This window comes from Chenopodium album, chromosome 13 (genome assembly GCF_948465745.1).
Source record: "Chenopodium album chromosome 13, dcCheAlbu1.1, whole genome shotgun sequence".
NCBI lineage: Eukaryota > Viridiplantae > Streptophyta > Magnoliopsida > Caryophyllales > Amaranthaceae > Chenopodium > Chenopodium album.
In genome coordinates this window covers 9,636,112-9,649,726 of record NC_137846.1, presented here as the reverse complement: position 1 = coordinate 9,649,726, position 13,615 = coordinate 9,636,112, and the positions used below count along the sequence as shown (strand labels likewise).

At 34.2% G+C, this 13,615-nt stretch overlaps 2 protein-coding genes across 3 annotated transcripts; one reads left to right on the top strand and one right to left on the bottom strand.

Moving 5' to 3' along the window:
• The first annotated feature begins 1,514 nt into the window (after window positions 1-1,514).
• On the top strand, window positions 1,515-5,111 carry LOC145574540 (putative serine/threonine-protein kinase PBL7). Its single transcript, XM_081632358.1, has 6 exons — window positions 1,515-2,142; window positions 2,272-2,519; window positions 3,329-3,714; window positions 4,076-4,208; window positions 4,326-4,415; window positions 4,506-5,111. Exons 1-6 carry the CDS (start codon window positions 1,812-1,814, stop codon window positions 4,680-4,682), a joined length of 1,365 nt encoding a protein of 454 aa, XP_081488484.1. The 5' UTR covers window positions 1,515-1,811; the 3' UTR covers window positions 4,683-5,111.
• LOC145574541 (DNA excision repair protein ERCC-1-like) lies at window positions 4,629-13,615 on the bottom strand. 2 transcript variants are annotated; one of them, XR_014098099.1, is made up of 11 exons: window positions 12,353-13,615; window positions 12,201-12,267; window positions 9,882-9,985; window positions 9,255-9,354; window positions 9,027-9,103; window positions 8,513-8,612; window positions 8,258-8,329; window positions 8,111-8,179; window positions 7,503-7,809; window positions 5,832-5,887; window positions 4,629-4,758 (listed from the first exon to the last, which is right to left on the bottom strand). XR_014098099.1 is itself a non-coding variant. In XM_081632359.1 (9 exons), exons 1-9 carry the CDS (start codon window positions 12,637-12,639, stop codon window positions 7,504-7,506), a joined length of 1,182 nt encoding a protein of 393 aa, XP_081488485.1. In that variant the 5' UTR covers window positions 12,640-13,612; the 3' UTR covers window positions 7,045-7,503. The 2 variants fall into 2 exon arrangements, 1 of the variants encoding a protein (XP_081488485.1); XM_081632359.1 differs by lacking the exons at window positions 4,629-4,758; window positions 5,832-5,887 and having other exon boundaries at window positions 7,045-7,809; window positions 12,353-13,612.

Genomic DNA, 13,615 nt, shown 5'->3' with positions numbered 1-13,615 from the left:
GTCGCCACAATTAAAAGAAATATTTGATTACCTTAGCTAATTTTTAAAGTACATCTTACATTCTTTCAAATTTGTCATGTTCAAATTATACACTCATACTTTAACCATATTTTGTAATCTATACTTAAATAAAATTATGTTATTTATGTAAATAAATCGTAATGTGAAGTTGACTTGAGCATTGCTGGTCATATAAATAGAGTTGAATTCTTATTTAAATTGAAACATACGCGAATACAACCTTAACTCTCACATAAACAATACTCGTACACACTTAAGATTTAACCCTAATTAATCATCATGAGTCGTACGTATGAAGCAGCATACGACGGGTCAAAAAAAAGGTTTTCATTTCCAAAAGATTGTTTCATGGACAATTTGACTAAGGAGAAGAGGGATGAACTTAGGGAACGTGGAGCAACAGATATACAAGTGAATGACACAGAAACAGGTTATGTAACTTATATGGTGTTACAGTCTCAAGACTCAAGATCCTCTGACTTATATCACATATATGTGGCCGATGATTATGTTCAACATAGGCAACTTCAAGGTGGTACTAAGGCTGAGCTTACTTTCTCCTACAATAAGATCAACATTAATATTACCTATAGAGTTTTTTTTAGTTGAATGCTTCTAATAATAAGTTTTTTGAGAAAATAATTCGACTACGTTAGAATAAGTTATGAATTTTAATAAAGTTTTACATTTTATATCCAATTTAGTATGAAATTTTATGCTTTATTATCTGATGTTTGGTCAAAGTATGAATTTAGGATGGCTAAAACTCGTATATTGTTGTTTTAAAGATAGCCAACTTTACGATACTACTACATGATTATATTCTTTTTAGGTGTATTTAATGGTATTAGTTGCTCAATGGATCTCTTTTTCATGGTCCCTTCCAACGACTGGTCCAGTAACTCTCCATCACAAAATTAAGTTGAAGATTTAAACAACCAAATACTGTAATACGATGATTTTGAAAACCTAATTAACACATTTTAACAAATTAAGGAAAATTCATATGCTTTCAAATATGAATATACGGAGTAGATTTGAAGAATGGAAAAAATTAAGGCATAATGCGGGCATTTGGTTAGTTGTTTACCATCAAATGTCATTTTTTTTTTTTTTTAATCAACAAATGGTAAATGCTTAAGGTCAAACCTAACACAAATTATACAGAGTAACTTTTTATTTATTTTTTCAATATTTTTATTTTACCAATTTATTGTGACATAGAGAGTATTTCAAGAGCATTATTTTCTTGAGTTAAGAGTTATTGTACTCCGTACACTGTAACAAATTGTTGGACAAATGACTCACTTAAACTAAACTTGAATCAGATGATAAAATTCACTACTTGCAGTTTCGCAAATCGCATGCAAAAGAATTAGACCAAAATATGTCTATTCCTTATCAAAGACAAAGACTATTCCAAAGCCAAATAACAAAAGAACAGCCAAACTAAAACTAACTTTATTAAATCAAACAACCCTCTTTTTATGCTCACGAGAAGATAGATAAAAAGTCTTAAGATATTCATGTGCCTTAAACTTGTAGGATGACCTCCTACTAAGGCAATACACTACAACTATACATACACCCCTTATTCCTCTTCTTACCAAGTCTGTTATTTTCTCTCTCCTCTTCTTTATATTTTATACATTGCTTTCTGTGCTTACTTAACAGAAAGTTACATCAGAATTTTTCCACCAGATATCAGTCCATAATCATCATATTTTCTGCAAAAAATAAAAATCTCTTTTTTAACCAATCTTCTGCCTTTTGTACTTCCCATTTTTGTCATGGAAACTTCCTCCATTCTTGGTTCTGCAGAATCATCTGACAGTGCTGCAGCCAACTACCGCGGTGGTGAACACTCGTTTCATCATTCGCCACCCGGAAACTATGATGATAAGCAGAGTAATCAGGGGAGTTTTTCCCTGACTTCCATTCTCCTGATTGTCATACCTATCTTCATACTTATTCTCCTTTCCTTCATCGTAGTTCTTATTATACTACTTCGACGACAGAGGAGGTCATCGAAGTGTAACAATTATAACAGCAACAGCAACAGCGACAACAGCTGCAAGTTTGCTGCTGATACTGCCATCAGTTTTACTGAAAGCAGTCCAGGTAACAACAATATTTACTACTTTAAGATTTTATTCTTTAGTATTATGAATGAATACTTGTTTAACATTTCACTGGTCAGACCGTCAATTAAAATCTGATATGATGTAATGATTTATGATAACTGAGTAGAGGTGAAGAATGGGTATATGTCAAACCCGAGCTCAAGGCGCACATCATCACAATTTAAACAAAAAGGTGTACAAGTATTCACATACAAGGAGCTGGAAATGGCAACAAATAACTTCAACGAGGCGAATGTGATAGGGCACGGAGGTTATGGGGTGGTGTACAGAGGGATTCTAGGAGATGGGACTGTAACAGCAATTAAGATGGTGAACAGCAATGGCAAGCAAGGAGAGCGTGCTTTTAGAATAGAGGTAAGGTTGCCTTTCATTTAATTCTTTTTTGGCCTTTCATTTCTTATTCCATTTTTAAGATATCTAATCATAATTTCATATGATGTTTCCTTTGTTCTTATTTCCTTATCAATACAAACAGCACGATAGAATGATAGATTAGCTGATGTCAGAATGTTCTAATTGTATCGATTCTTGTAGGGTTGACAATTCTCGTGAGAGAAATATAAAGAAAATTGATATTGAATCAATAGATTTGAAATAAAATTTCTTATGAAAGTATAATTTAATTGGGTTATTGACCAATTAAAAAGTTATGAGTTTAATTAGCCTAGGAAAAATAAAAGGATTCACAAACATAGCATGTAGGACAACTATAGATATTACTCATATTAGTGACGAAAAAACGGGTTGATTGGCGTTATTAAATATCTATTATTAGCCACTCAAGTTTCTTATTCATAACCCTTGAAATATATAGGTAGTAGCGTTTTCTTTTTTCACTAGCAAGAATCTAATGAAAACACCTATACAGGATTATTAAATTTAATGATAAGTACTTCTCTTATTGTAAAGGGACTTAAGCTTTACTTAAAGATATTTTTGTCTATTAAATAAAGTCCTAATCTTAGTTTAAAAGAGAAAGAATTTCTTAGGGGTTTGACTTGTGCTCTAATATATTTTGTCATTTTCTTCTCAAGTTAAGTAAACCTCAGTAAAGAATAACTAGATTATGTGCCTATTTTGTATCCATATGAATTTGCATTTATGAAGCCTCATCAACTATTCACATGGTTTGAGAATTAATAAGATAACTTTTCTTTGGGCAGGTGGACCTACTAAGCCGTTTACAATCCCCTTACCTAGTTGAGCTACTTGGCTATTGCGCGGACCAAAATCACAGGCTCCTAATCTTTGAATTTATGCCCAACGGCAGCCTACAGCAGCACCTACATTCACCTCACACATACCCTCAGCCATTGGATTGGGGCACTCGACTACGTATCGCCCTTGATTGTGCCCGTGCCCTCGAGTTCCTTCATGAGCATGTAACACCTTCCATAATCCATAGGGACTTCAAATGCAGCAACATTCTATTGGACCATAACTTCAGGGCTAAGGTGTCTGATTTTGGTTTGGCTAAGACAGGTTCTAATAAGATCAACGGTCAGATTTCAACTCGTGTCTTAGGGACCACCGGATACCTGGCTCCAGAGTGCGTGCTTTTCCTTCTCCTCACCCCCACCCCACCCCCCGCTGTATTCTCATGCATCACTTTCTTAACCATATAACTGAAAACTACGAGTCTCTAATAATGCAATGTGGTCCTTACAGTATACATGTAAGGCTTAACATTATCCTGAATAGCATTTATGAAGCTTAAAGAATCATACTAAGGACAATATGCTAATCTTCACCTATAAAAAAGGAAGGAAATTAGAATGTTGTCTTAATAAGTAAGGACACACTAAATGCTAAACATTTATAATGACTAGTCCTATTTACTTATCATATCATGTGATCTTCTGTTCTCGGTATCTCGAAGTTTCGCACTCTAATTGATTTTAGTTGTACAGGTACGCTTCAACAGGGAAGCTCACCACAAAATCAGATGTTTACAGCTTCGGGGTTGTTCTTTTACAGCTCATTACAGGACGTGTACCCATAGATACAAGGCGTCCATCAGGAGAACATGTCCTTGTCGATTGGGTTAGTATTTAGTAGTGACTAACTAGACCCTCAACTGATTTTAATGGAGCTGAAGTGATTACTACTGACTAAATTTGATTTTTGCTGATTAAAACTGACTGGTTCTTTTAATTTTAGGCTCTTCCAAGATTAACTCACAGACAGAAGGTAATGGAAATGATTGATCCAAATTTAAAAGGGCAATACTCCCAAAAGGACATAATTCAGGTCAGAGAATCTGTTTCATTAGCTTTAAATAATGATCATGCGACAGCAAAGCTAATCTAAATGATCCTACTTCATCGTATTTTTCTACAGATTGCAGCGATTGCTGCTGTTTGTGTACAAGTAGAGCCAGATTACAGACCTTTGATGACGGATGTTGTGCAGTCTTTAATCCCTTTGGTGAAAAATCTTTCATCTGCTCCTTCAAGTTCATCCAGATATCTCACTAATTTCGTCAGTCCAAGGTCTCAGAGGCCGTCTTTGTCATAGTAAATGACTTCTCTAGGGAAAAATTGGTTTACATTCTTTTTGATCTGATGGAGATTTCTGTACTTCGTATTTTCTCCTACAAGCCAATGATCAAGATTAAAATTGGCATGCAAATACATGAACACGGCCAAAATCAGGATTATTGAAAAGATTCACGTTGCAGTGTACAATGAAGAGGAGCACACAGATCAAAGAGCAGCATGACTATGCATTTCAACATCAGGAATAATTCAAGATAGCAGCATTAGACTCATGGTATAGCTTCCAAATTTCCAATCCATGAACCTGGAAGTTAGATTGATCAAAAAAAAAAAAAAAAAACAAGTTGTGGTGTCTGATATTTATGCTGTACATGAATACTACAATGGTTTATCGTTCTGTAAGCTTTTGCTTAAGTATAGAATAAGGAAAGTTCGAAGAAAATTATTTCCAGCTCTTATAGACATAGTTGTTTGAGTTTACAGTTCTTAAAGCAATTTGATTTAGTTTGATCTACAAGAAGAGAAAACACTGATAGGTAACCAATCCAGTGTGTTCTCGTATCAGTTGTCTGTCATCATTTGATTACAGTCAAATTCACATATATTAACAGGGGCTGTCTATTTTATGTAATGCAGACCTCTAATGCCAATAAAACAAAGAACAATCCTAACTTGTACGTTAGAAGCTTTTGATTTGTCCATCAAATAAGCACATGATTAAGTAATCAACTACAAGAAACAGGTAACGAGGAAAAAATACTGGGAATACACAATACAGGCTCGAAAGACTCACATATCAAGCTATCAATTATGAAAGTCACTATCAAACAAGGGGTGCATTACTAACACATATATAAGTATTAACTAGCGGAAAAACTGATTCGTATTTGATTACTTGACCCAAACTTAAACTGTATCGTGATTACACGTCTCGATTTGTGACTGATAATCATATTAAGATAAATGGCAATACACACAAATATGACCCAACCGAGTAAACCAAAATCAACCTTGAAATGAAATCCAATAATTCAAAACCATTCCTAATTTACAAATTTATGGGATGAAAAAAAGGCAAGTAAGAAAATATTCCTTTCCTCTTATTCATCAATTAACAGGAGAAATTTGTCTTTTATATCATATTGTAATTGTCAGATCTCAAACTTACCTATCGTTTCACCAAAAGAATCTTGAATGAATACAACCTTACAATGTTTTTAGTCCCTACATATAGACAACAAAGAAGTATAAATCAGTTCATCACTACAACAGTAAATTTTAGCAGAAAATAGGCCCGGCAGTTAGCACGTACAAGGTTTCATGCCAGTCTAAATTTTATAACTTGTGCAATCAATCAGACACATACTATTTTGTCTAAAGGAATCAAACAATGAACCACGGTTATTCGCCTCAGAAAACGATTTTAAGGAGAAACGAAGGAATTAAATGAACGCAAACAATTGTAAAGTTAGCATACAGATGAATCAGAAGGAGAATTTTATTATCATTCAATAACAAATTAAACTGTATAAAATTCTATGTACTTAGCAAAAGTTAGAACATCAGCAGTCAGATACAAGTAGTAAATTCTGTGTCGAAATTGCAATTAACAGCTAAAAATGATGCAGATCAAGCATCAAAATTCTAGTCTAGATGATAGTAGTTTGTTATTTTATCTTTTTCGTAGTCGTATGATTTACTTAGGACAATATTTATCTTTTTAGAAGATATTGCAGCAATGACAACCACTTGGTTTTCAGCTATGCTACAAAAGTTGTCTTCAAAAATATAATCCTTGTAGAAATTTTTGATTACAAGATTGTTATACACACTCATGAAAAACCTTAAGGTATTGGATGTAACATACTAACACATCTACCCAGGATCTAAGAAAGCAAAGTGAAACTGTGGAAAAAAAAAAAAAAGTTCTATGCGCAAAACCAGACATGAAAATGACAAAATGTTGGGTGACATTTCGCCATCAAAACAATATGCTGATCTGCTGAACACCACTGATTTAGATGAAAGTAACAAGTGAAGTGAGTATAACCAAAAGAGAAGACAAGGTAAATATTGCTGAGGCTAGAAGCAAAGATGTGATAACCTATATTGATATAGACCTCTGTCAAAATAGCTTGAAATAACCATATCGACTCATGATTGAAAAAAAATAATTAATTTTCCACTTATATATTATAGGTCACATTCTTATTTGATCTTCTCAAAATAATTGACTTTAAAAACCCGAACCAAGAAGGCATGGATGCGAAAGAAGGGCGATGTGTGACAACAAAGATATTAATTAAATTTTGAAGAGTATAAGAATTGTGAATTATTATGACAATTTTTTATGTTGACATCGAACCAATTGAGGGTGATTATTTAGAGACAAAGGGAGTATTACAACATACATTTGAAAAAAACTAATCATACAATGCTACATTTATAATCGAGTCTTTCGGTATACTCCGTAATTTATAGCCAAAGCAATACAAAACCCATGTTAAATGTCACTGCCACTATTGGGACCATGTCATGTGCTCTAAATGCATGCTGCAGCTTGTTATATGCCAATCAGCAGAGGAAATTTCCTACTATAACATTCTAAGCCTACATTTACATTTGTAAAGATGCATTACTTCCTTAACTGACTTTTACATCAACTAACATAATCTAAGCTAAAGCTACAACACAGATATAGTTACATAACTATTATATCAGTCCAGAAAAAACCAGTTGATAAAACCAGAACACCAGATGGTAATGATACCACAAAACTTTCGGGGGTCTATGCCAAGACTCAATCACCAAGAGAAATTTCAGATGTAAAGATTCTTACTTCAAATTTCTGAATCAGCTTCCGATTCTTTTTGGATGTTTGAGCTTTCACCACTTTCCTTATCTGATGCAGTGCTTTTCTTTCCAAGTTTATCTGAATATTTTGCAAAGGCTGCAGACAAAGCTGATTTTAAGATCACTTCTGGGTCTTTTTTCTGACGCTTGCTAGTGTCTTCTGATTTCTTCTCAACACCTGGTGGTTCGCTTTCTAAGGAGGTTGGAGTTGGATCATTCTGCACAGGGGCTTCAGAGCGGTTTGGCACCACACGTTTGAAAGGTTCGTGAAAGGTGTCATACAAACGTTTAACCTAATTGATCAACAAGATATGTTAGTCAATGGTGCCTTCAAAAATTTGGACTTTGACTCCATGTCAGAAAAGCATATCACCACACAGAGAGAAAGGAGAAAATGTATGCGAAGAAGAATTTTGATAAAGTTGCTGAGTGCAAACTATAACTCTACTTAAGGAGAAACTTGAAAGAATTGATATTAATAAATTTCGAGACTTGGAGAATAAAGCCTGTTCTAATAGCAACTGGCGGCATGAAAATCATTTAATGTTACTATGGATCAAGATGATGAATAATATTGACAAGACTTGAAAGTACCTTACGCTCCCCAATGCCAGGACAACGGGCTAGATCTTCCATAGAAGCATCCATGATATGAGAAAGAGACTATAAAGCGCAATAAAACCATTAGAAAATCGCCTTCAAGAAAAACTTATCTATAACAAAATTGATCATCTTGCCTACCCCAAATGTGGAACCAAGAGTGACTACATCAGTTTTGTTAACATGTCGAACAGCAGTAAGGGCATGATTCAACTGCAACCAGATATGAGGTTCAGTAAAAATTTTGTACAAAAACATCTCACCACACTATTATATGCTTTCATAAGATACTATACTGTTTACAGACAAATTAAGAGCCTTTTAACTCGGCTGCTTTATATATATGGACTAAAGCACTATTAATTTGTGGAGAGAACTATCCCAGATGGAACATACCCTTGATAAATAATCAGAGTCCATATGTCCTTGAATGATATCAGCTGGCTTGTTCTCATAGACTTTAATCGTTTCTAAATATCGACCACATTCTTCCAAGCTGATATACACAAAGAATGGAAATGGCAGGAAAATTGTAAATCAAAGTTAGTATAAGCCTGCATGTGGATCAATATACATCAAATATAGAACTAAATTTTGCTTAACAGGTCATGCAAAGGTGCTGCTGAAGTGGATTTATTGATTGAGTGAAATGAAAACAATTGGTCATGTTGACACACACTAGTAATATAATAGTTACATAAAGGAAGACAGCAGCATTCTATCATCCCAGGAAAAGAGATACTCCAGAACAACAAAATTTAGAAGAATTTTGGGGGAGTGGAGTAGGAGGCATTCACCAAAACATCAGTGTCATTGTGTGACCAAAACGGAGTATATCCCAAGAAAAATAGAATCTAACTCCCGTAAAGAGCTTTAAAAGGATATATTTTAAGAAGAGCTTTATTCTTACCTCCAAGCGCAGAGAAGAGTGCAATCATGAAGCAGACAAGTTCTTGTGACTTCAAGTAAAGGCTTGACTACATCCTCCTGAAAACCATTATCATAATGTTGGACACAATTATTACAGCAGTCATAATATATGTAAATGACACTGCCATATAATTATATTCCATAAGAACCATAACATACATCAACCTGACCAAGGTTAAAAAGTTACTGAGTCAATCTAGTAGCTTACCACATCAACATGACATAGCACCACACGAAGTCTGAAGTTCTTCTGTAGTTCTCTTATACGATAATAAAGATAGTCTGGATGAAGCAGGTGATAGCGGAGACTGCAAAATATTAAATTCTAGGAATTTCATTAACACAATAGTAAAAGATGATAGAAAGTAACAAAAAAAATCCGTGTGATAAACTAAACTAGAATAAGTCGACGATTTTTCACATAAATGATTAAATTCCATTCAGACCAGTCATTGATTAAACAAGATATGCATTCGCAGCTTGGCATACATGAAGATTGACGGAACTCATGCCAATTTCTTAATATTATTATGTCGAGATAACAGGAAATACAGTATACCAGAGATAATATTAAGCATCTGCCGATATTTTAATGTGAAAATATCAGCAATTTTTTTCCTGTGAGGTAAGTAGGTAACTTCAGTGCAAAAATAGTGAGAATATATGTCAAAAGTGATACATTGAAAATAAAAGTCATGACATCTACAATTTACTTGAAGACATTGTTTACATGAAACTCCTATCCAAACACCACCTTGTAAAATTGCAACCACCCAAGGCCCCAAGGTTATTTCTAAAGAGAAGATTTGCATAAGGAAAAAATGTTTTAACCAACCTTAAATAAAGACCACAAGAATTTTGCCCCAGAACATAGTCAGGAATAACTTCTGCAAAATTCCACCTTACATTTCGGATGTGCTTGAGCAGAGGGTTTCCTTTCTGCAAAAGGAAATTGACACATAAAGTTAGATTCTCAAACTTCTGGAAGTCCTTAATTCCATTAAAACCAACCAATCACTTCCTTCATCTCTTAGAAGACATGTCCTTGAAAAAGGAATTTTAATGACTGAGGACTGAGGCAAAACATAAGCAACTGTTATGAACAATTACCAAATTAAGCAAAAATTTCGCCAGCAGCTTGATGATGGTGACTAAAGCCTCTAAAGATTAAATTGACAACAATAAGCTAGAAAACCACTCAATGATTATAAACTACAAAGCTTAAAAATATGTCAGTTGCTAACACTTTAACACACCCCAGGTTAACTCCCAGAGCCCAAAAATAATAATGAAGAGCAAAAAGTAATCTACTAACTGTCTGAGCACTAGATCTCCAGCAATAAATAATTAAGCATTAGCATTATAGGGAAACAGTATACTTGAACAGGCCATGGACACCAAGTAAAAAAAAAAAAAAGGAAAAACGTAAGAATCAGATAAACTTCAGAAGTCCATTTCATAAAATAAAAATTAAAAAAAATAAATAAAATTAAAAAAATAAAATAAAGGGCAATGAATGACTAACGCCAAATATATATTAATCCAAGAACACCAGAGACTTACAATAGCAGCTTATAGAACATTAATGTGGTTTGCACAGAGAAAGAAGGTAGGGAAGGGCCAGTGAATGGTAAAAGTACAAAGAAGTGAAGTATCGACAGGGGGATTCAATACATTTGATCAGTCCCTGGCCCCTCAGCAATTTAAAGTTGCAGGTCAATTATCTTCCCATTCTTCCTTACTAACCACCAACTGAATATCTCTCATCAGAGGAATATTTGCTTAAACCTCTTAAATATCCACCGCTCCTTTCTTAGTTTCCCAGCTAAGGGATATTGTAGCTAGAAGCTGAACCCTTGTTCCTCATCAAAGATATCAGGGACAAGCCTTGTGCTCTTATCTATTCAATTTTACTAGAAAGTTTAATCATGAGGTTCACAAAGCATTGATACGAGAACAATAAAAAGATAATCCTGTCCCCAACAAAACCCTAAAAGAGAGCAAGAAAAAGAATGACATAGTGATGCTAATTTATTTATAAACCAAAGAGATTGATGAATTCCCTCCCTCATCTTACCCCTCTTAACCAAAAATGTCTGAACTGCTACCATTCCTTATCCTATGAAAAGTACTAAATTAGAAATTTAATCTTCCTATCCTATGATACTATAACTAATAAACACACTAAACTACACTGTGTACTGAGGCAGCTGGTCAGCTACCTCAGTTTTTACTTTCATCATACGGTCAATTGTAAATCCATCAATCTCCTTCCTGCATCCTGAGCTGCTCTTACCTCCTGATTTCTAAGAGATAAATAGTACCATCTCTTCACAATGACTGAAGTAATACAACAGATGTGAGTCAATAATAAGTTCTATTGTTCATGGAATTTCCTTTCTTGAGTCAGAACTGAATAAAAAGACCCAAACATCATATAAGAATAACTTAAATTTCCACTCTATTTATATGGCTTCCCATATATTTTGGAATAGTATTTCTTCAATAGAGAAAGCCCGAGTTTGGTTCTTTCATCCAAAGCATCAACCCTGACCTAGAAACCTCAACATCATTAGCATCAGCATTAAGCTATAATGTTCATAAACTACTATTCCTTTATTGAGCTAACTAAATAATAAAGCCCAAAAAACTAAGTAAGAACAACTTATATATTGCCTATATTTGTATAGCTTTCCACATTTTTTTTGGAAGAGCAATTCTTCTAATAAAGAAATCCCAAGGTTAGTTCTTTCATCCAACTATCAATCATTCAAGCCTGACCTAGAAACCTCAACATCATTAGCATTTCAATGAATCACAAACCCAAATTTACAAGAACTTCGGCTCAAATAGACTGTTGTCACTCGTCAGAAGAATTTCGGCGAATCACAAAAAGAACTTCACTTTTCCACAAATAATACATGCTGCAATACTGCTAACAAGTTTCTCATTGCCTCATTTAATTTGTTGGCATACTAAACCCACTACAAGCTATGCATATTCTCAAACATCCACAATTCCTCAACATAACACCTTGATTACATTCTAATTTTATCTAACACAACATTATTCAATACAAAATCAATTAAGAAAAATGCAACAATATAGCAATTTAATCCAGAAAAATTGGAAAAAAAAAAAAAGAGAGAATTACCTGCCTGTGGCTGACAATGATGGCATTACTCTTCTGAACAAAATTATTACTCGAAACCCCAGTTTGCCTGATAAAAAAACAAACAAACAAATTAAACTCGATTCAAAAATACCCACAAAAATATAATTGAAACCCAGATCAAATTAACATACCCAGAAGAAGAGGGCACAGCCAAAGCCGAAGCCGAAGAAGAAGCATTTGATGAAGAGAGAGATTGAGAATTAGAGGTAGAAGGAGGGGGAGCAGCAGGAGGAGGAGTGTAGAATTCGGATTTTTTAATGGAGGCAAAAGCTTGAGTGAAGGATTGAGAAGGGGTGAAAAGAGAAGGTTGTGTTGATTTAAGTTGATTATTCTGAAGAACTTCTTGATATGATGGGATTTCTATTACAATTGAGCTTTTCTTCCTTTGATTTTGGGGTTCTTCTGGGTTTTCTTCCATTTTTGATTGATTTCTATTTTCTGGATTGTTTTGAGGGATTTGGTAGGAAAATTGGGGGGGAAGAGGGAAAGTGGAGGGGAATCAAGGGTGAATAAATGTGTGTACATCAGGGTAAATTTGGTCTGAGGGTATTTTTTTTTTTTTTTTTTTTTCATTCACATATCTTCATACGTGGCTAATCACACCGTGTGGCTAATTATTTTATACGGAATATTTACTTGGTTAGGGGTTGCTTATTTAGGGTTACTCGATCGGTTAGGGATTACTCTCACATAAAAAACGCACTAACTGACTGGGTAAATTTAGAATAAATAGTCTCTGACTGAGTAACCCCAGAATAGGTAATCCCGTAAAAACGCGCTAACCGACAGAGTAATCCTAGAATAATTAACCCCTAAATAAGTAACTCCTACCACACGGTATGGTCAACCACACAGAAAAAACACTGTTTTTTCATTTCGAAATTATTGATGCACTTCTCTCCCTTGCTCGTTTCAAAAATTTGACAAGTTTGATTTTTTTTTTAACTACTTCATAATTTTTTTTAAGAAACCCAAATCTCAGTGTTTTATAAACATAATTGTATCTGAAAATGGCACATTTATAAATAAAGTAGCTTTTTAATTAATTTTTTGTACTTTTTCGCTTTCGTCCTCCTTCGTGGTTTACCTTTGTACTCCATTAAACTGGGTTGACTCCATACTTGAATGCTTGACATTGTTTGGCAACTCGTCGTCCTCTATCTTCTTTAACCTCCTTTGTCTTTCCGGCGATTTTGCTACCGAATTAAATGAAAAATCTTAAGAAAATTGGAGAAATTAGGCCGGGTTTGTCTTCCTCCTCCATTGAAGATGTTCGTGCATTTTAATTTCTCCATTGAAGGTTATTGATTTCCAATAATGGAGGTGAGTGAATGGAGGAAGAAGATGAACAGATGGAGGAGAGGAAGCCAAATTAAGATCAATTTCAATATTAA